This window comes from Hyaena hyaena, unplaced genomic scaffold (assembly GCF_003009895.1).
Source record: "Hyaena hyaena isolate Hyena2069 unplaced genomic scaffold, ASM300989v1 scaffold_1360, whole genome shotgun sequence".
Lineage (NCBI taxonomy): Eukaryota > Metazoa > Chordata > Mammalia > Carnivora > Hyaenidae > Hyaena > Hyaena hyaena.
In genome coordinates, this window is record NW_024081991.1 from 245,176 (window position 1) to 266,210 (window position 21,035).

General features: G+C 33.7%; 1 protein-coding gene across 4 annotated transcripts in view; it reads left to right on the top strand.

The window, feature by feature from the left end:
* Nucleotides 1-16,357, top strand: part of SNX13 (sorting nexin 13) — a 130,527-nt gene extending 114,170 nt beyond the window's left edge. For 3 of the 4 annotated variants that reach the window (XM_039223473.1, XM_039223474.1, XM_039223476.1), the window contains 8 exons: nucleotides 77-184; nucleotides 2,217-2,327; nucleotides 6,673-6,834; nucleotides 8,271-8,342; nucleotides 10,778-10,923; nucleotides 11,194-11,262; nucleotides 12,885-12,997; nucleotides 15,498-16,357. In XM_039223473.1, coding sequence (XP_039079404.1) covers nucleotides 77-184; nucleotides 2,217-2,327; nucleotides 6,673-6,834; nucleotides 8,271-8,342; nucleotides 10,778-10,923; nucleotides 11,194-11,262; nucleotides 12,885-12,997; nucleotides 15,498-15,745 — 1,029 coding nt within the window. In that variant the 3' untranslated portion in view covers nucleotides 15,746-16,357. Of the gene's footprint in view, nucleotides 1-76; nucleotides 185-2,216; nucleotides 2,328-6,672; nucleotides 6,835-8,270; nucleotides 8,343-10,777; nucleotides 10,924-11,193; nucleotides 11,294-12,884; nucleotides 12,998-15,497 lie in introns of all 4 variants that reach the window. The other variant, XR_005526769.1, reaches the window with a different exon arrangement.
* Nucleotides 16,358-21,035: the final 4,678 nt, after the last annotated feature.

Consider the following 21,035-nt stretch of genomic DNA (forward strand, 5'->3'; position numbering starts at 1 on the left):
GATAAATAGAGGATTGTTATTTGGAAAATAATTATTTTGTAGAAAACTGAAATTATCAATGTATTTTATCTTCTAGTTTGAAAATCTGTCAAGCATACTGAAGCTTCCTGGTAAAAAGACTTTTAATAATATGGATAGAGATTTTTTAGAAAAGAGAAAAAAGGATCTAAATGCATATTTGCAGGTAAGTCCATGTTTATTACTACCTATGAAATTTCATTTTAATATAGCATACAAATTTGGTAGATTTCTTTATTAAAGAATGTTTTAATAAAATACTGGAATAGTAACTACTGTTGAGTAGCACTTCCAGTGTGACATGCAGTCTGCTCAGTAATTTATCAACTTTATTTCTCTCTTTATTGACTAAACAGTTTTCTGGACACTGAGTGCTAGGGGTTTTGTTACTTCAGGTTTAGATGCATACATCTGTCTTTTCTATATTACTATAAAGTCTAGGTATTTTATGATACACCAAAGAGTTAAATGTTTCTAATTCAGTTGATAGTAGCTCTTCAAGGTATATCCAAAGCTACAGATTTTCATTCCTGATAAATGCTTCCTGTGGTCCGTTATGAGTCTAAAGCTTCTAAAACTACAGGGTAATTCAAGAGAGGAATAGAGTCAAGGGGTTATTTCTTACATGTAGTATCCCAGATTTGTAGCTTTATGTTATGAAATAACAAAATTTGTCTCCTAAGTTGCTTATTGCATGAGCTGCTAGGACTCCCAGAAATAACTTTCCTTTAGAGCTGGGTACCCAGCTGACAGATATAATAATAATATCACATTATAATTCTTTATACTAATGAATGGTTTGCAAAAGTTTTTTTATCTAGTAGACCCAGCCTCAGCTCAGGTATATAATGTTCTATTATTTAGATCCCCACTCTACCCTGTAGAACAAGGCTCAACAAATTGCCAACTGCAGACAAAATCTGGCTTACCACATGGTTTATCAAGTTTTTTTTAGAACACAGCCATCCATTTATCTGTTACTACTTTTACATTACTATAGTAGAGTTGAGTAGTTCTAACAGACACACAATGGACCACAAAATCTGAAATAATTACTATATGAACCTTTCCAAAAAGTTTACTGACCCTGCCTTAGTATTTATTGAAATTTAGCTAATGCTATATTGGATATTTTGTTTGAAAGATTTTTCTCTCTCCTACACATTTATAAAAGCATTTATAAGTTCTCTTTGGTTTGTTTATAACCACAGTATTATTATTCCCCAAAAGTATAGCAAGAACATATAAATCTCTTATTATTTACCTTTGTCTTCTGACTTAAAACTGAATGTCTGATATGATTTATATGACTCTTGTCAAACATTTTGATTTTTTTAATGTACTAGCTTTAATTGTATAAAAATCTATATCAATTATTAGATTTAGAAGATGACTACCTTCTTCCAGATGTGGTTCCATAAATGAATCTTTTAAATGTGGCTGTATCGTATATATTGTAGCTGATGAACTCAAGTATGTCAAAACATGTTCCATAGAAAGAACTAAGCATAAGCAGTGTGTTAGGTTACATCGTTAACAGTTGTGAAAGCTATATTTTGTTCTGGTGCTTCTTTATGATACTTTAGATACTTTATGATACTTCTTTATGATACTTCAGAGTTTTTATTTGTGGTTTGTTATCCATGGTCAGCTGTGGTCTAGAAGCAGATGATTGTCCTTCTGATCAATTGACTGAAGGTCATTAGTAGCCTGATGCCATGTCACAATGCATATTGTCATTCACCTCACCTCATCTAATCACGTAGACATTTTATCATCTCTTACTATCACAAGAAGGATGGGTACAGTAAGATAATTAGAGAGAGGGACCACATTCACACAACTTTTGTTAGAGTATATTGTTAAAATTGTTCTATTTTTTGTTGTTGGTAATCTCTTACTGTGCCAAATTTTTAAGTTAAACTTTATCACAGGTATAGAGAAAGAGGACTACTGTAGTAAATCCATTCAGACAGCTTTCACCTTAGATGCACCTTAAGTCAAAATAGCAGATGAGAAAAATATGCACCAAACTGTTAATGGTCATAGAATTATTGATTATTTATAAATTGTATAATTGTTTTTTAAAACACAAAATTAAAATTCTGGATATTCTTAACTTTCTGGCAGATAAAATTATAAATAGGAGTAAATTTCCAGTATCATACCAATGTAAGATGCCATTTTTTTCCTGTTAGTTACTACTAACTCCTGAAATGATGAAAGCATCCCCAGCTTTGGCTCACTATGTGTATGATTTCCTTGAGAACAAAGCCTACAGTAAAGGGAAAGGGGATTTTGCTCGCAAGGTAAGCAGACTATTACACTGGTTTTCTTTATAGGTCTGTTTTCATACTTTCTTTTTAAGTAAAACAAAATAAATTTGTATTTGTGTGTTTTAAAACCAGAAGATTTTATTAAATGCTTCTTGGCATGTTTATCTTCTATGCTTTAGTAAATCTATTAATAGGTATTCCTAATAAGAATAAACTCCTGATTTTACATGTAGATTAAAATCTAACTGGAGCTTGAAAGAAACAAAAAAGATTTTTTGAAATAATGCAGTAAGGAAAGTCTACCTGAGATAGGTCACAAGCTTTTCAGTAACTTGAGAAGGAAGTATTTCTTACTGGGAGGAAATGTCTTTTATGTGGAATAAGGGTAAGAAAAATGTTAAAGAGGTTATGTTCCTGAAAGTATTTATGCCTCTTGAGTGAAATCTATATTATTTAAAACTACTTTTAAAAATATGAGTCCTACATTTGGGATTAGATTGTAGGTTAAGACAATAGATGACTACTCAAATTGGGCAAGGTAGTTTAGTAGGTGAGAATACAGACTTTGGAATTAGTCTTTGGTTTAAATCCTTGCTCTGCCATTTACTAACTGTGACCTGCAATATGTTACTTCACCTTTTGGTCCTTTAGTTTTCTCAAGTAATGAAGATGTTAATTCTCATTTTAAAGCATTGTATGAATCAAATGTGATATTCCATGTTTAGCACCTGGTACATCATTAACCTTGAAATGAATGTTGTTAGTAGTAATAGTAGTAGTAGTAGTAGTAGTAGTAGTAGTGGCAGTAATAACAAGAGCAGTCACAGCAGTTGGGAAAGCTGGGTGAGTAATGTTGTAGGAACTATATTTTTACAACTTTTCAAAAGTCTCATATTATTTCAAAATGAAAAAAATAACACAACTTCCCTGCTGCTCTTTACCCCTGCCCACTGAAAAGACTAATTTTTTTTAGAAGATGAAGAAATTGTTACAAAATTAGTAAGAATTAAGCATCAGAACTTTGTATGATTACTCTAGGGTGTTGGGTCTTAACGTCCAAGTGAATGTTAACATTTTTAAGTGGAGTGTTGTAATAACAAGTTCCATATTATGTACCTTACAATGTCAGGGAGGGAGGATATGGTGGGATTGTCTTTGTATTTCATGATTAAATTGATAGAGGGTAAATTTCAACTCAAAATGGTTTTATTGTCAGTAGAGATTCCTTCTGGCATTCCATCTTTTTGATGTTTATATCCTTTCTTAAGATTGTATTAATTTTAAGATAAATTAATGAATTGATAACAGCTTTTTTTGAGATAAAAGAAACATTACCTCAGATGCACCCAATTCTTTAAAAAATTTTTGATGTTTATTTATTTTTGAGAAAGAGAGAGACGAGTGCAAGAGGGGGAGAGGCAGAGAGAGATGGAGACATAGAATCCGAAGCAGGCTCCAGGCTCTGAGCTGACTGCAGAGAGCCCGACATGGGGCTCAGACTCACAGACTGTGACATCCTGGACCTGAGCCAAAGTTAGACGCTTAACCGACTGAGCCACCAAGGCATCCCTACCTAATTCTATTTATCAACCATAGTAGCTTGTGTGTTTATGTATCCAAACAGCTGTGTATCACTTTTTAAAAATATTACTACTGGAATCTAAAGATCCTTGCGAATCATTTCTGGAAATCCACTGTAACATACATTTTTCATAAATCATGTTGGTAATTACCAAGGTCATCTTGACCTCTTTTTAGATTTGCAAAATAATTTTATGCATATCAAGTATTAGAGGTTTCTCAGCTACATTTCCTTTTTGTCTAAATTATAATGTAATATTTTTTTCTTAATTATATTTCACTGGACATTAAATAGCTATTAGAGAAAATCATTTTCAAACATTTTATCAGTGGCTATCAGAGCTTGAGAAGTAATACATTATAACAGATTAACTCGGTCACACAATTTGTCTATCCTTGCAAGACATGTGGGCAATTCTTAGGAAGAGTTAAGTAACAAGCCTGTCTTCCTTTATGCACACAGTATCTTTCTATCCAATTTATTTTATATTTTTATGTTATGTTATTTATTTATAACATTTATTTATTGTTGAGAGACAGAGTGTGGTCAGGTGAGGGTCAGAGAGAGAGGGAGACACAGAATCTGAAACAGGCTCCAGGCTCTGAGCTGTCAGTGCAGAGCCCAATGCAGGACTCGAACCCAGAAGCTGCGAGATCATGACCTGTGCCAAAGTCAGACCCTTAACTCACCGAGCCACCCAGACACCCCTATTTTTATTTGAGGAAGGCAGAGTATGAGCCAGGGAGAGGGGCAGAGGGGGAGAGAGAGAGAGAGAGAGAGAGAGAGAGAAACTCAAGCAGGCTCCATGCTCAGTGCAGAGCCTGACACGAGGATTGATCCCACAGACCAGAGATCATAACCCTAGCTGAAATCAAGAGTCAGACGCTCAACTGACTGAACAACCCAGGTGCCCCTCTATCCAGCTTTACATCATGGGAGGTATTTTAAGTTATAGTTAGGGATCTAAACTTAAGTTAAAATTAATTTGTGTTGTTACTGATACATATAACTGAAGTGATAATGAATAGACATTTTTGGTAAGTCAGGCTAAGTATACATTTATGATGGCAATCCATAATTCACTCCTCTGCCTGGTAATTTACACATTTGTTTTAAGCATGTTTTAAGACATATCCTGTTTTTGGAACTCTTGTCATAAGTGACGGACTCTGCTTTTGTGCTTCTAAAGTTCTGCTTTTTCAGGATTTCAGGATTAGGCGTCAGAATCATTTGTGGAGGATTTTCCATCTCCCTAGTTTATCTATTCTCTGCCTCCAGTACAAATCCTTGGACTTTACCCTTAGAAATTGAAAAACAAAAAGGAAAAAGGATAGAAAAATAAATGGATTCTTTAGGTCAAGGATGGTGCACAGGCAACTGTTTATGATTATTAACTAAGTAATGATACAGATTTAGGTTCTGTTACTTTAAAAGAGTATCAGTGCTAACTTAGTGTTTGGATAGCATGAGGCTGCAAATATAAAAACACATAATTTTACACATAAGCACACATGCACAGAGTTAGCTTCATCTTTTTATCCTTTTATATCTGTGTGCCAGTGGTAGTGTTTTCAACCTCTTCTTCATCCTTGTTTTTGTCCTGTGGTTCTCCTCTGATTTGTTCTATTGTGACAGTGTCTCTCCTAAATGCTGCATATCCCATCAAACATATCTGTAGCACTATTTGCTCAGCTTGATCCAAGTAGTAACTAAAAACTCCCACTTATTTTACAGGTATCTTAAAATTCACTTTTTGTTGTGGTTTATTAATAGTACTTCTCTTTTTTAGTTTTTCTTAATGAAAATCATGAAAGCTTATTAGAGTGAAGGAGTTTTGTCTTCTTGAATTCATCTCTTAACATTTGTGCTGTGTTCGTGAAGCAATGGAGTGGAGTTCAGTTTATTGTTGGTTGGTTGGGGGTTTGTTTGTTTGTTTGTTTTTGCAGGGAACATAATTTGTTTCTGCAATAGTTTTTATACAACTCACATTTTCTGGAAAATATTCTTGTCATTTTTTGTATGACTTGGTTTTGTGTCCCTTTTTTCTTTTTTATTTCTGTTAAAAATTTCAGTGCCATATGCAGACTATTTTGGTTTGTAGATATTTCTCCCTTTCTTAATTGAAATTACCTGACATTTGTACAGTCAGGATGTCAATTTTAATCCTTTCTAGCGCTCTGGAGATTATTCCTTCTTATGTTTCTGGTGACATTTTCTTTTATACTTGTTCTATTCTGTCTTACTAAAGGATTCTTTATTCCCTATGTAGATTTTAACAGAACATGTAATATAACCTAAAACCTATTTTTAAAAAAAATCTTAGTTAATTACTTGAGCTTTCTGCTTATTTTATCTAATTGTTTATTTTTCAGCATTTCCTCAAAATATCTTTGCTATCGTTGCCTTGAATTGTAGCAGAAATATGTGGTGGCTAATTCCATTTGCATTAATTTCTGCTTTGGATTTTTTTTTCCAGGATTTCCTTAAAATGTTAGTATCTCTGAGACAAACTTAGTATCTCTAGCAATGTATTTTATTTTTATATAAGCAAAAGCTTATATTTTCTAGCAATAGCCTTATCACCCCAAACTTTTAATCGTATTTGTGTGTGAAAATACAGCTTCAAGACCATACATTTTGAAGACAACAGTTCTGTACTTTTAAAATGCAGTGAGATATTACAGACTAGAAAATGATTGCATTCTTCATGTGTGTTGCACTCTATTTTTCCCAGGCTTCTCATTAAGTAACAAATCTGATAAAATGAAGTCATGGTATGATATCTTTTCCCCTTAGATGGACACTTTTGTAAATCCACTTCGAAATTCTATGAGGAATGTTTCAAATGCAGTTAAATCCCTTCCTGATAGCTTGGCAGAGGGAATGACTAAAATGTCAGACAACATGGGCAAAATGTCAGAAAGATTAGGTCAAGACATAAAGCAGTCATTTTTCAAGGTAAGAATATGTTTTCAGTTAATATCTACAGCAAACTATTAAGTCAACTTAGATTTATTGAGCTCCTGATTAGATTTACCATATTTCTTTTCAGAAGTCCAAAGCCCTCTAGACACATAGTCTCTTATAAATCATAAAAAAACTAAAGAGAATAAGTTCTTATCAGAAATGGATACTTTAAAATCCAGTCATTCCCCAGGCTCTGGTATGGTAGAATTGTAAAAGCCAGTAAAGTTAACATTCTTTATACTGTTATGTTCTATTACACTGTTTTTATTTTATAATGCAATTAAATTTTATAACAAAGCAAGTGCTACTGTACACATTAGCTATATTAGTATTCAGCAGGAAACATAAAGCCTAATTTCTCCTGATGTGCATGATCAAGTGTCTAGGAGATCAAAGAGAGGAAAAGTCTCAAAATCATCCATCTCTGAGGCCATACCTTCTTCGTATATTCTAGTGAGTGGTACAGAAGAGAGTCCTAGGAAAACTTTTTAATTACATTAGCAAATACAGGTAGCAGACCAAGTAGTTTGTTACTTTCTGATTTATACTTTTATAATTCTGACCTACTTGTTTAAGATTATGATCAAGACTATAAAGGAAGCATATAACTATTAGAGTTTTCTATTTGTTAGATCATGTTTCAGTGAAGAGAAACTATATGTATATAAACAGCAGAAATTGTTTAAGAGAAAACTCCTAAAATAATGTGTGTCTAAATCCACAGTTATCTTTTTACTCTCATACTGTCTCTGATGCTTTATCTTTGTTTCTAATCATGGGAACATAACACTAACATTGACAAATGAGAATTCTGCCAATAACTACCTATATGACCTTGTACAGAATTCACTGAGCTTTTCCAGTTTCCTTTTTTTTTTTTTTTTTACCAGTAACATGAACGGGTAATGATAGGTAATCTTGATGGTTCCAGCCATGCTGACAAATGATTATTAGCTAACACTTGTCTGTCCATTTTCCCCATAGCCTATATTATCTAATAGGAGGTTAATTCGTTTTTTAAGCTTGTTAATATACTGTCGAGCTTCTTACGGTAAAAGAAAGAAGATTGGAATTTTGTTCCCTGGCTGTGCTACTAACATTTTGCTTCTAAATCATTTAACCTTTCTTAGCTTTAATTTATTCTAAAAAGTATAGGAGTTTGACTAAATAATCTCTCCTTCCAACTCAAAAGTCCATTTTTTCTTTAAAAAAAATCTTTTGGTAATAAAGTAATCACAATTTAGCAGTTGGTTTCTAATTGTATGTTGTTAATGCTTTTTAATATATATAAATTTTGCCTATGTACTGTCCCCAAAATCAAACACTATTATTATGCTTAATGTTCATTTTGATTGATTATTGTGTTCTTTCACTGTCTTCTTTAGTGTGTTTATTTTGTTGTTTTTTGTTTTTGTTTTAACTGTTAGGTGCCTCCTTTAATTCCGAAGACTGATTCAGATCCTGAACACTGTCGGGTCTCAGCTCAACTTGATGATACTGTGAGTTAGTTTTATTTTTGGTAGTATTCAACCGTAATTCAAATCACACTTGGCAAATCTTTTTAACTTTTTAATGAAGTATTATGTTTATACCTATCATTAATGTGTATGTATTGTATGTGTTAATTTTGCTGAATTTTTACAAACTGAACATGTCCATGTAATCACTCTAAACAAGAAACAGAATGTTAATACCCCAGAAAGCCCCTAATGCTCTCTTCCTGTCACTATCCTCTCCCCACCAAGGATAATCACTATCCTGACTTCTACCCTGCTTTTATACTTTATATAAATGAAACTGTAAGGTATGTACTCTTTTAAGTCTGGCTTTTTTTGCTCAACATTGTGATATTCTTCCATGTTGTTTTGTGTGATTGTAGTTTCTTCATTCTTGTGGACTTAACAGTATTCCGTTTTGTAAATATAGCACAATTATTTGTTATATTATGGATAGTACCCTTATGGACACTCTGGTACATGCCTTTTGATTAAAAAATTAAGTACACATTTCTCTTGGGTCTATACCCAGGAATGCAATTGCTTGATTAGAGGGTATTCATAAGTTCAGTTCTAATAGATGCTGTCAAATAGTTTTCCAAAGTGTTTGTGCTGCTTACACTGCTACAAGCAATGCATGAGAATTTCAATGTTCTGTAGCCTGCCAGTAGTCAATATGTTATGTCTTTTAAATTTTAGCCATTCTGGTTTGTATCTCATGTGGGTTTCCATTTCTCTGATGACTGTTGAAATGTTGAACCTTTTTGCATATGTTTATTGGCCATTTGGGTGTCTTGTCTTGTGTGTCTAGCTCTTTCCTCTGTTTTCCTGTTAGCTTGGCTGTCTTTGTCTTTTTGATTAACAAGAGTGCTTTATATAATCTGAATAGTGGTTCTTTGTTAGATATAAGTATTTGTGTATTGTTAATATCTTTTGGTTTGTGTGCTTTGTGCATTTTATATATATAATCTGTGCTTACTGCAGGGCCACAAAGATCACCTGTGATTTTCTTTAAAAATCTTTTTATTGTATCATGCAAAAATTTAGATTTCCTGTTCATCTAGAATAGATTTTTGTGTATGGAATGAGGTTAGGGGTCTAGTTGACCCAAACACCATTTACTGAGAAGGCCCTCTTTTCCCACGTGTACTATGTTTCTCCCTTGTGACAAATGAGATTATCATATATGTTTGGGTCTGGGCTTTGTATTCTGTTTTATTAAGCAGATTTAGTTAATCACCTCCTTTCGGTTTTGCTTTGAATTTTTATAATAAACTGTATATTATTTGCTTTTTAAAAAATATTTTAGAATGTTTTGTTATGATTTATATGGGTATAATATCCGTAACTTCATACCTTCTGTTTGGGGTTTTTACAATTTAGGCATTTATTAGAATTATCATGTTGCTCCAAACTCCTGAGTATACTTGGTCAGAAACTAGAGCAATATTTATTTTACCTGTGGAGTGAACTTGGCCTCTTCCCCCACCAGCCACACCCCTCAGCAACCTCAGCTACCTTTGTTTGGTTTAGCTATGACTTTTGAGTATGTTAAAGGGAAGGTGCACTAAGAAAATGTTGACAGCATGACAGTGAAAAATATATAACTCATGGTATTTTCTCAAGATTTACAGCATGGACAAGGAAATAATTGGAAAGAGTATCTTGGTGACGAAAGAATTATAAAATTACTGGCAATTATATGCAGTTTTATTATAGTTCAAAATCTGTTCTTTGCTTTGTATATATTTTTGGACATCAAAACATTCTAGTTGTCTTTACTTTTTACCTTTTTTTACTTTTTTCTTGTCTTTACTTTTACCTTTTCTTTTTATACCATTAATTGACTATTCCTATAATAAAAGTGCACAAATTTTTACTTGTTAAAAGTTAAAAGAAAATTTTAGAAATCTAGTGAAATATGCCTTTTATAATGTTAACTTGGCTATATACTGAATTTTATTTGAGCTTCTTAAAATACCTAAATACATACAACTCACTAACAAAGCAAAACATGTTATTCTGTGTAGATTGTGTTTTCTATTAAACAAGGAGAAATGTTGAGAATATTTTGTTCTTTTGGAAGAGATGCTCCAGAAAATAGACAAAGGGGCATTTACCTTATCAAACTAGTACAGACTCTACTAAAAGTAAAAGAGCCAAGTTATCTTTTCCTAGGACTTCATAGATCCACTTTGAGAAGTGCTTTTCTCTACCACCTTGGAATTGTAGGGTTGTGAAATTCTATATTCTGTCAAAATGACTGTTAAAAACATATATTTTAAAAATTAGACTGAAAGGTTATGAAGACTGTAATATAACTTGTTCTCTGATGTCGGAAATAGTGGCAATAATTTTGTAAAAGCAGCAGAAGTAGCCATTCATATAGATAGGTAACTCAAATAAACATATTTTTATTTCTTCCCATATTTTGTCAGGTGGATGACAATATTCCACTTAGGGTAATGCTGCTTCTTATGGATGAAGTATTTGATTTAAAAGAGAGGAATCAGTGGTTGCGAAGGAATATCAAAAACCTACTTCAGCAGCTTATTAGAGCCACTTATGGTGATACTATTAACAGGTACCAGGTTTTTTTGTTGTTTTTGTTTTTGTTTTCCATCCCTTAGAGCTGTTCTTACTTAGCTTTTAAGCTTTTACTTCTGGAAGTAGATTGTTCAACTTTTATAGGAGATTTTCTTCTCTAGGCTTTTTACGATCATTAAAATAGTCTGGTGTTTTCATAGTCAATTTACATACAAATTAAGTTGCTTACTCCATGAAAGTAGTGTTTCTTTATTTTATACACCTTCTAAAATTTTTACCCTACTAATTTACATGTGCTTACTTTCAGAAAAATAGTTGACCATGTTGACTGGATGACCTCACCTGAGCAAGTAGCCGACTTAGTGAAGCGTTTCAGGTATATCTTAAGACACAGTCACTTCTTTCAGGTAGTACAGAGTTTAGCATTGTTATCACTAATTAACTTATACTGCTTTTCTTTGTTTTCTTTCTTTTTGATGAACAAAAAGACTTGTAAGAATTATAATAAACATTTGTCCCATGGACCCTTTGATCTTTGTTTCTTTAAAACCAGAATAGAAAAAAGTGGTAAAGAATAATCTTTCAGATACGGGTTACATTTTATCACAGTAATCTGGCTTTAAAATAATTTAAATTCTTGATTTTAAATGAAATTTTAAAAAAATATGTACATCTCTGGCTATGGACTTATTAACTATTTGAACCTCTCAAAAGAATATAGATCAAGGACAGTGCTACTCAAGTTCATGTGTTCATCCTACAAAAATACCCCGAGCCCCTCCTCTGTGCCTTGTACTTTGCCAGTCACTAGGACTGAGATAAAATGAAGTCCTTTCAAGGAAAGCATGGCATAGTCCAGAAATGAACCTCTTTTCTAAAAGTGAAATATAAGGCATATTCATGGCCTCATGTACTTTGAAGTAACAGAAGCAAGAAAGGAGCTATCCACATTGAATATTAATTATTTGCTTTGTACTGTGCCTACTACTTTATGTACACTTTCTGGTTTTATCCTATTTCATGAGACAGGGATTTCTGTCTCCATTTTTTGTTATATGGAAACTGAGGATTAGAGAAATTAAGCAGCTTGTCCAAAGGCTCACATGCTGTAAAGTAGGGAACAGTAAATTTCTTTAATCTGAAACTGGGCTTCTCCTCACTACACCACGCTGTTTCCAAAAGTCTGACCACCTGCTGTGGCACACGTACGTTCTATTTCAGGGTAGAGAAGTAATGTTTTTACTGTGGAGCACTCATTCCCAGCCTTGGCCGCATGTTGGAATCACTTGGAGAACTTTAAAAAGTATTGATGTTTGGGTCTCATCTTGAGAGTCCAATTTATTAATTAATCCAGCAAAAGACCTGAACATTAAGATTTTAAAGCTCCCATGTGTTTCTAATGTACATTCAAAGTTAATAGCAACTGCTCTGGGAACTCTCTCTCCCTCAGCCCAAATTCCCAGGTGGAACCTTAGGTAGTATGCTCATTTCCTATCTTTGGTCTATGAATTGGAGAGTAGAAATCAAACACACTTTGCCAAGTGAAGGAGAAGAGGTTATGTATGTGAAAAGAATGTTGTAAAATGTCTAGCTGTACGTGTTGGTGCAGGATTGGTTTAAATTGGCTTAGTTATAGGGGAACCGAGGGAGATTATAAGGTATCCAAATTCAAGATATTATGGGGTTGTATTTGGATAAGATGTTCAGTCTCATTGAGATCAGAGGCCTGTATGTTCCATTTTGCTATCTTTTTCATTTGTTTATACGTTATTCCAGGGCAGAATTCATCTCTTACTTTTCCAGTGTATATCCTTTTACACTTAAAATTGAACCCTGCTCTCAGTTACTGTTTGTTGAATATCATACCTCTATAAAATTTCATAATGTTCCACTTTCTGTTTACATTTGTGTCTTCTGTAGAAAATTGGAATGATTTTACTAACTTGTATCATTAGAAAATGAAAGTTTTCACAAGATTTATTTAATTTTCTTAAATAGAGATGCCTTTTGGCCAAATGGCATTTTAGCAGAGACTGTTCCATGCAGAGATAAAGCTATTCGAATGAGAACAAGAGTTGCAGGAAAAACTAAATTACTTTCAATTATGCCAGGTGAGTGAACATGTTGGCTAAAAATCTTACTAATTTGTAGTTGTTCTGAAGTTTTGTCATTGAGCATGCTGGTTTAGCTGCCTTTGGATTATAGGAACTACCAGTTAATGGTTTACCATATATTAGCTATTGTGCTGTGCATTTCTCATATATTTTTCACTAATTCTCATAACAGTACTAAGAAGCTAGTCACTGTTAACATCACAGCTTTCTCTGGGGGAAACAGCAGCTCAGAGAGGTTAAAGAAGCCACCTCAGGTTTAGAGCTACTATATACCAGTAAGTGACTGTTTTTCTTCTGCTCCGTGCTCAGCAACTTGAAAAACCAATGCTTTCAGTCACGAAAAATAGTGGTGCTTTTAAACACTTCATTTGCTACCTTGAACCATTTTGAAAGTAAAATTGATGATAAATAACCTACGTAACAGATGAAAGAGCTAATAAAAGAACATGAAATGTGAGGTTTTCAGAAAGAATATTTGTCCTACTTCAGAGAAAAAACAAATTCTTCCAAAGAAATCCTTTTACATAGAAACAACTGTTTGATCCATTAATTGATCCATTAATCTCTATTAAAACATGATTCCAAAGAAAGTATACATAGTGTACATACATATACATTCTGTTCTAATTTGCATTACTTTAGAACACTGCTATCTCACTAACTTAAACTCATTGTCCCCATTTTGACTCCTCAACAGGAGAGCCTATGTATAGGAAAAGCAGTTTTGTGTGTCTGGATGGATGTTTGCTTCCTTCTTTAGTTATGAATATCTTTGAAATACGTAGATATCTCTCCTCCACATCTTAATGAATATGGAACATGGAAAAGGAGTATTTGTGAACTTCTTAAATATCATTTAATGTTTTTTTTTCTCTAACTTCATTTTACTTAAATTTAAAACTATATTTTCATCATAGATTTAAAAATCTCTCTTCCGTCAGTGAAGTTGGAAATTTGCCAAATGGTTATTAGTTCTGCCCTATAGACAATATACTATTGCATTTGGAGAAAAAAACAAATCATAGAAATAACATCTTAGGAAAGTAGAAATAAACAATAACTTACCATTAAGTATTATTTAATATACTATTAGTAAACCACTTGGACTGTAGACTGAATTACATAGCTGAAAGAAACTTTACTGCATTTGTTCAGTAAGTATTTATTGAGAGTGTATCATTTGCCGTACACTTTCTTTGCACTGATCTCTGCCTTCTTGGAGCTTACATTCTTTAGGGAGACACAGGCAGAAGGCAGACCAATAAAATAAAAGCCAGAATGTTAGCTATTGGTAAGCGCTGAGGAGACCAGTAGTGCAGGAAGAGAGATGTGCCAGGTAAGTTACTGTTGTGAGAGAAGAGGACACTTGTGTGAAGACTCAAAGCAAGTGAGGGAAAATGGAAAGCTGTATGTTTTTATATATACATAATCCCTTCCCTGTTTTTAGTAAATTCATAAGCCATTTGCTTTAAATGATATAGTACTCCTAGTTGGAGACATACTTTTTGGAAGTTGTATGTTTCTTATGAAAATAATTAAAAATATTTATTACCATTGGGGCCCTGATTATAAATCATTAAGGATAATCATACATATTCCCTTACTTCAATATATGCAATAACTTCATGTTGCCTAGGAGTAAACTCCAAACTTGTCTCACTCTGGTAGCCACATCACTTTTTTTCCATTCTTCTCTCCCCTTTTTTTGTTTTCAAAGAATCTTAAAATTTAGCTGAATTGTATGTAGTGCCCCCCATTTTTTGAACCTGCCTTTTTTTTTTTACACTTAGTGCTCATTTGCTCATTGTTCTCTCCACCAAAGCTAATCCATCATCTCTTTGTGCCTGTCAGCATTCTGCTCGGGGAGCAAAGTCAACCTCACTTGCCACTTCCATGAAGAGAGCCTTTCCTTGTAATATGCCATGTGGAATTCTCCCCTCTGTAAACATGTTTATACTTGTAGTATTTTCATGGCACTTTGTGACCATTGCAAGCTTTTTGAGATCATTAATCAGCGTTCATACACCATTTCCTTATAAAGTGTTTCTCACTGTGCGTTAGATACAGTAAGACTATTAGTACACTGTTTAAGACTTTGTGGATTACTTTTCACATAATTTAAAGTTCTGTAATTTTTACAGTTAGAGGAACTTGGTTATTATAAATCCCCATTTTACAGTTAAGGAAACAAACTTAGGATGGGTAAATACCATAGTGGTGTTAAGGGGTTGTAACTCTAATTTGGGGTTTCTGAGTCCAGATCCTGATTTTTTCCTTTGCTCTATCATCCCCAGTGTCTATTAAGTAGGTGAATGCGTGCCAATGTTTAAATTTACATCTCAGTTATAATAATGTAGCCAAAACACCATAACTGAATACCTCCTGTATTACTCCTGTGTATTTAACATACTGTATTTAACTCAGATCATAGTTTAGGCCTTGTGTTTCCTATTTATATGAGTAATGAATTATGTTTATTTTTCCCCTCTTTATTTAGATGAATTGAAGCACATTATTGGGGCTGAGACAACACGGAAAGGTATTCTTCGTGTTTTTGAAATGTTTCAGCACAACCAGTTAAATAGGAGAATGGTTTATGTCTTCCTGGAAGGCTTTTTGGAAACCTTATTTCCACAGTATAAATTTCGTGAACTTTTCAACAAACTGCATTCACGGTCAAAGCAGATACAGAAATATAAACAGAAACTTCAGACTACTCAAGCACCTTCTTTACAGAAAAGGTGACACTCCAATCTGTGAAGCTGGTGTTCATTTTGTCCAAGACTAATAATATGGACAGATCTTCTGGGGCTTAGCTCATATACTGTTGTGTCGCACCAGTCTTTCAGTGTCTCAAAATAGATTATTAATACATCCATAGGACTGTGGTTCTTCTCATCCTCATCTGTAATTCAGCCACTACCAAGAGAGATTTCTGGGTCTTAAATGATTTGGTGCATATTTTTGCAGCGTTGAGAGGATACTGCCCCTTCTCAAGCAAGAATGACATTGGTCTCTTCCATTTCAACCTAATCAGCATTCTCCAGCAATGACAAAGTGCCAGAATGTATATATGGAAGCTAAGGAAAGCACAAAACAGTGGTTCACGGATAAACTGGCTAATTTGTTTAACACTGGGAAACTGAGCAGTGTATGACTTGGAGGGATTTGTTTTTTGCATAATAATTTTATAGGTCTTTATCAGAATTTTGATATAATGTGGATTAGCCAGGCAAATGGTCTTTGGAACATCTGCTTCGGGTCTGGGGAAAGGGACAGGATGCCCTTAAAGTATGAAGTAACCTTATACCCTAATTACAGTTTTGTGACATAAAATAAAACCAATCAAAAACACAATTTGATTGGATTTGTTATTCACTGTTATAAAACAAATTTTAATTGATTGTTATGTGCTTTGGGGCTCTATTTTGCTCTTATGGTACTCAATCATAAGTTTTCTTGTATTCTGTGTGCAAAAAAGAAGCATATAGTGGCGTTCTCACTTAAGTTTCAAAATTATTACAGATTTCTTTATCTTTAAGAGATTATGGATTATACAGTAGGGAGTATAATCTCTTGGAAGAACTGCCAAATACATTGTTATTTTAAAAATATGGAAATTAAAAACTCTATTGAAAGTTATGATAATTTTAAATTGTGTGATCTAGACATACCTTAGGTGATTGCAAAAGTAGCAAATCAAAGGATTAAATGAGCTTATTAGTCATATGTAAACATACAAATTCTTAATTCTATTACTGTGTATATATGAAAATAAATAATGAAAACAGAACTATAATATTTTTTAAAATACGCTTTTATTTATATTTTGCATAATGTAAAATTCTACTAAATAAAGCAAGTTGGCAAAACCCCTGGGTGTATACATTTAAATCCCTAAAATAATTTTATACCAACAACAACAAATTACCTTTTCCAGTTTTGGAGCCTCTGCATTTCTTATAGTTTTCTCATTCTCCATTTGTCCATCTTGGAAGTCTTCATATCCCTTGTATGCAGGATTTCTGCATAGTTTTAAATACTTACACTGACTAAGGGTTTGGATATGTCAGCGTTTTTTGTTTTAAAAATATTTAACACTACAACCTTAAAATAGTGAAGCTACTTATCAGACCACTGAGCCAAGATTCTGGCATTAAAAGAACGTCTGGGTGCTTAAGATAAAGGGACAGGAATATCAGTATCCCAGTTATTTGGGAGCTTTAAGATTGGAACAAGATGTTATTGTCTTGTTTTCACGGAGATCCTACTTACAAAGTGAAGCCTAATAACAGAATAAAGCCTTCCTTTAAAGCTTTATCATAATCATATCTATTAATAATGCTGTTGTGCATAAAGTATGCACATGTTCAGCATGTGTTGCATGTTTAAAGAATTACATAAATGAAATCCCTTTCATTGCAACCTGGAAATGAGAAAAGATACTCATTGACTCTGGTGGAAGAAATAGTATTTTTTCTTCCCATTGTGTCTCCCTGCCGTGGTCCTTCCCCACGCCCCAGGCTTTCACAGTGAGGATTTGTGAAACACGTCTGTAGGAAGCATCGGCATGGCCATAAGTGCAATGATTTTCAAATACACCCTCGCCCATTTCAAGTATATTTTTGACATAAGTAAGTCTAAGCGTAAACAAGAATTCATGTAAGAGCCTAGTGTGTACCTGTGAAAAAGCATTTCCAGATAATGTGAGGAATGTTGGCCATCAACCAGGGAAAGAAAAGTCGTGCAAAATGGCAACTTTTCATAACAGAGCCCTGCAAGGTAACTGCAGTCATACCAAAAACTATATGAGTAAGTGGGTTTTTAAAACAATTTTTGTTTCAAGAGTTTATATTTCAGAAGCAGAAATGTCAGATGGTAGAGTCTATGTAAACGGTTGTGCACCTTCTCCACGCACATCTGTGTTTTACATCAGAGAGAGCCGTGGTCATGCTAAAAATTAGAGCTACTTTTTGAATGACTTGGTCAAGCTGTTTGTAAAATATTTAATCCATGTTAAGTACAGTGTACTATATTTAATAAAGTTATTACACTTAATGCATTTATTGCATATATAAATATATACCTGAAGAGGCTTTAAGTCTTCTGATATTTGATTTTTGAATGTGTTTTTAAGTCAGTGGTGCCTTTAGGCAAGTACCTTCAAAATTAATCATATTTTGTTTGGGTTTTCTGATTTTCCAGGTAACATATAAACTATTTAGAAACCACCACTACTACTAGTTGATTCACCTAAAAATTGATTGTATGATTTAAATATAGTGCTTAGCTGGGCACTTCCTATGATTAGGGTGTTCTGAGTAGTTGCTGAAAAATTGTGCCATTGACCAATGGATGCACTTGGTTAGCCTTAATTTTTTTTTAAAAAAGGTTAAAAACTTTCTTGTATATTTCAGTTCACTCCTTTTAAGTTTGTGCTGCTGGTGTTTGAGGAAATATCAGTTAAGTGCTACCAGAAAGTGTATCAATTTTTTAAAAATTAAGAACAATATAAATTTCAAAGTCTAAAATTTTAATTTTGTGCAATATTTTCATTTAATGCATGTGTATTTGAGTAATTGTACAATAAATGAATTTTTAATGTTTTGAGATCTAGTTTAAACTGTCTTTAAACCCAACAACTTAACATTCCGTTGTTGCTGCATCCTTTTATTTAAGGACTTGTTTTAAAAGTCTTTTTTGTCACTCCTTGTAAAATTATTTTGTTATTAGTAAATTTTGCTTATGGGAGCATGGCTCCTGTATTACAAGGGAAAAATATAAAGAGCACATCTTAGTATTATAGTTGTTAAAAGATAACTTGTGCATATCATTGTACAGTAAATGTCAACTGTGTGCCTAACCTATCAATACTTTCCTTCTTTAACAAAGAAGAAACAACAATCAGAATGTCAGTTATTTTTATTGAACTAAAAAGATTAAAATTTTTATTTGGTTTGCGTTATGTTCTGTCCATTAGAAAATACTAATAAAGTATTAACAAACCTTTTTGTTGAATTTATTTAGTAGGGTTGTATTTGTATTCCCTAAAAAAAATGCTTGCTCAGTGGTCTTTTAGTATCTGTGTATATTTTCCTTTCTCTTCATTTTAGCAATCAAGGAGTTCAAGTTCCAGATTGATAGAAAAGCTGTTGAGTGATTACTGACAACTAACTGAATTTAATTTTTTCATTTTATGGGCCAAGTAATTTACTACCATAATGTTAAGGAAACCTCATACACTATTATAAAGTCATTTCCTTATAGAGAAAGATCTATAATAAGTAATCCATTAACAGTTTTTATTTGACAGTCTCATTTTTATTTCATAGTCTTCCTAATGTTTTAGATGTTCAGTGCTAAAGGCAGTGGATTCAGTACTCACAGTGTGGCTATGTCCAAGTGGTCATAATATTCTCAGTCTTCTTATATCTGTATAGATTTCTTAGACATCAGCTGTGAGCACTTTTACCCTACTATGGACAGGTATAGCATTTGCCAAAGCGCATACCGTAAACTATTGGTCCCTTTAAGATATTTCTGAGCAGTAATATACTTCTATATCACTTATGCAAATCTAATACTATTCAAAACCCTAAACTGTTCCTTTATAATCCAAATGATAATAATCAAACTTTCAGAAAATTTCTATAATAAGTCTATTTTTGTTTACCTAACTTCCCAAACTTCGTTAACCACAGATTTTTTTGTCATTCGCACCTTAATTAGTAGCTTGAGGATAACATTCCCAAGGAACATGATTTGAGACATCTTAGATGGGGAGGAAAAAAAGGTGAAGTATCTTTAATTAGGAAATATAAACTCTAGACAGAAAAACTAGTGAACTTGGGCCACAAAGGTTTATTTTTAGCCTATCATTCCAATGGAAAGTTGAATCTTTGGAAGAAAAAGAATTTGAAAAATTAACAGGTTGTTAAATAGCAGCTTTAGAGTTGAATTTGGCCCTGGATACCAAAATAATGAACTCAGTAAGGGGTAATATAGTATGCCCCATAATGAGTGGGAAAGATACTTGCCAAGGATCTTGCTAGTGTGGTCAAGAAGGTATTACTAGCTAGTGCAGACGGCAGAGTGGAATGTGATACAATTCAATTTTTAAAATGTGTGCCAGACATTGGCCCATAAATACTGGCAGATACTCTTTGGCCTGGGGAAACTTGAAGCAACTGAGAACCTAGTACTTCACAAGAAAACAACAACAAAAAACAAATTAACATGGGGTGCCTGGGTGGCTGAGTAGGTTAAGGGTGGGGCTTTGGCTGAGGTCATGATCTCACAGTTTTTGAGTTCAAGCCTCACGTCAGTCTCTGTGCTGACAGCTCAGAGCCTGCTTCAGATTCTGTGTCTCCCTCTCTCTCTGCCCCTCCCCCACTTGTGCTCTGTCTCAAAAATGTTCAAAATTTTTTTTAAAAACTCATTTACCAATTCATAGTGTATGAGAAATGCATGAAATGTATTTTAATGCAAGTGGGTAAACATGACCTTCTGTGTATCATCAGGTGGAATAAAACAATAGGACTTTGCACTGGAAGTCCCAGTGACCACCCCCTGGCGATTCACTGGAAGAGCCGACATGACTCTGAGCCTCTAGTCCTCACAGCTAAGATTTACTACAGCAAAAAGCTATAGAACAAGATCAAAGGGAAAGGATGCCTGGCTCAAAGTCTGAGGGAAACCTCATGACCTTCCAAAGTTCCCCTCCGAATGAAGTCTTGCAGGACACACTTAACTCGCCTGGAGCAATGAGTTGTGATAACACGTGAACTGTTGCCTACCAAGAGAGCTCGTTCAAGATTGATTTTTACCAGGGAGAGGTCCTGTAGGCACACTCGGCTTGGTATGTACCAAAATTCTGGACTCCCTGCAGGAAAGCACGTGTTCAGTACAAGCCATGTATTTTGCACAAACAATTGAGGCATAATGAGCCACTTTTATGAGTTTAGAGAATGGAAAGAATGCTTTCAAAATCTCAGTTCTCATATATTTGAGAACAAGAATCAACCTTGTAAGCAGC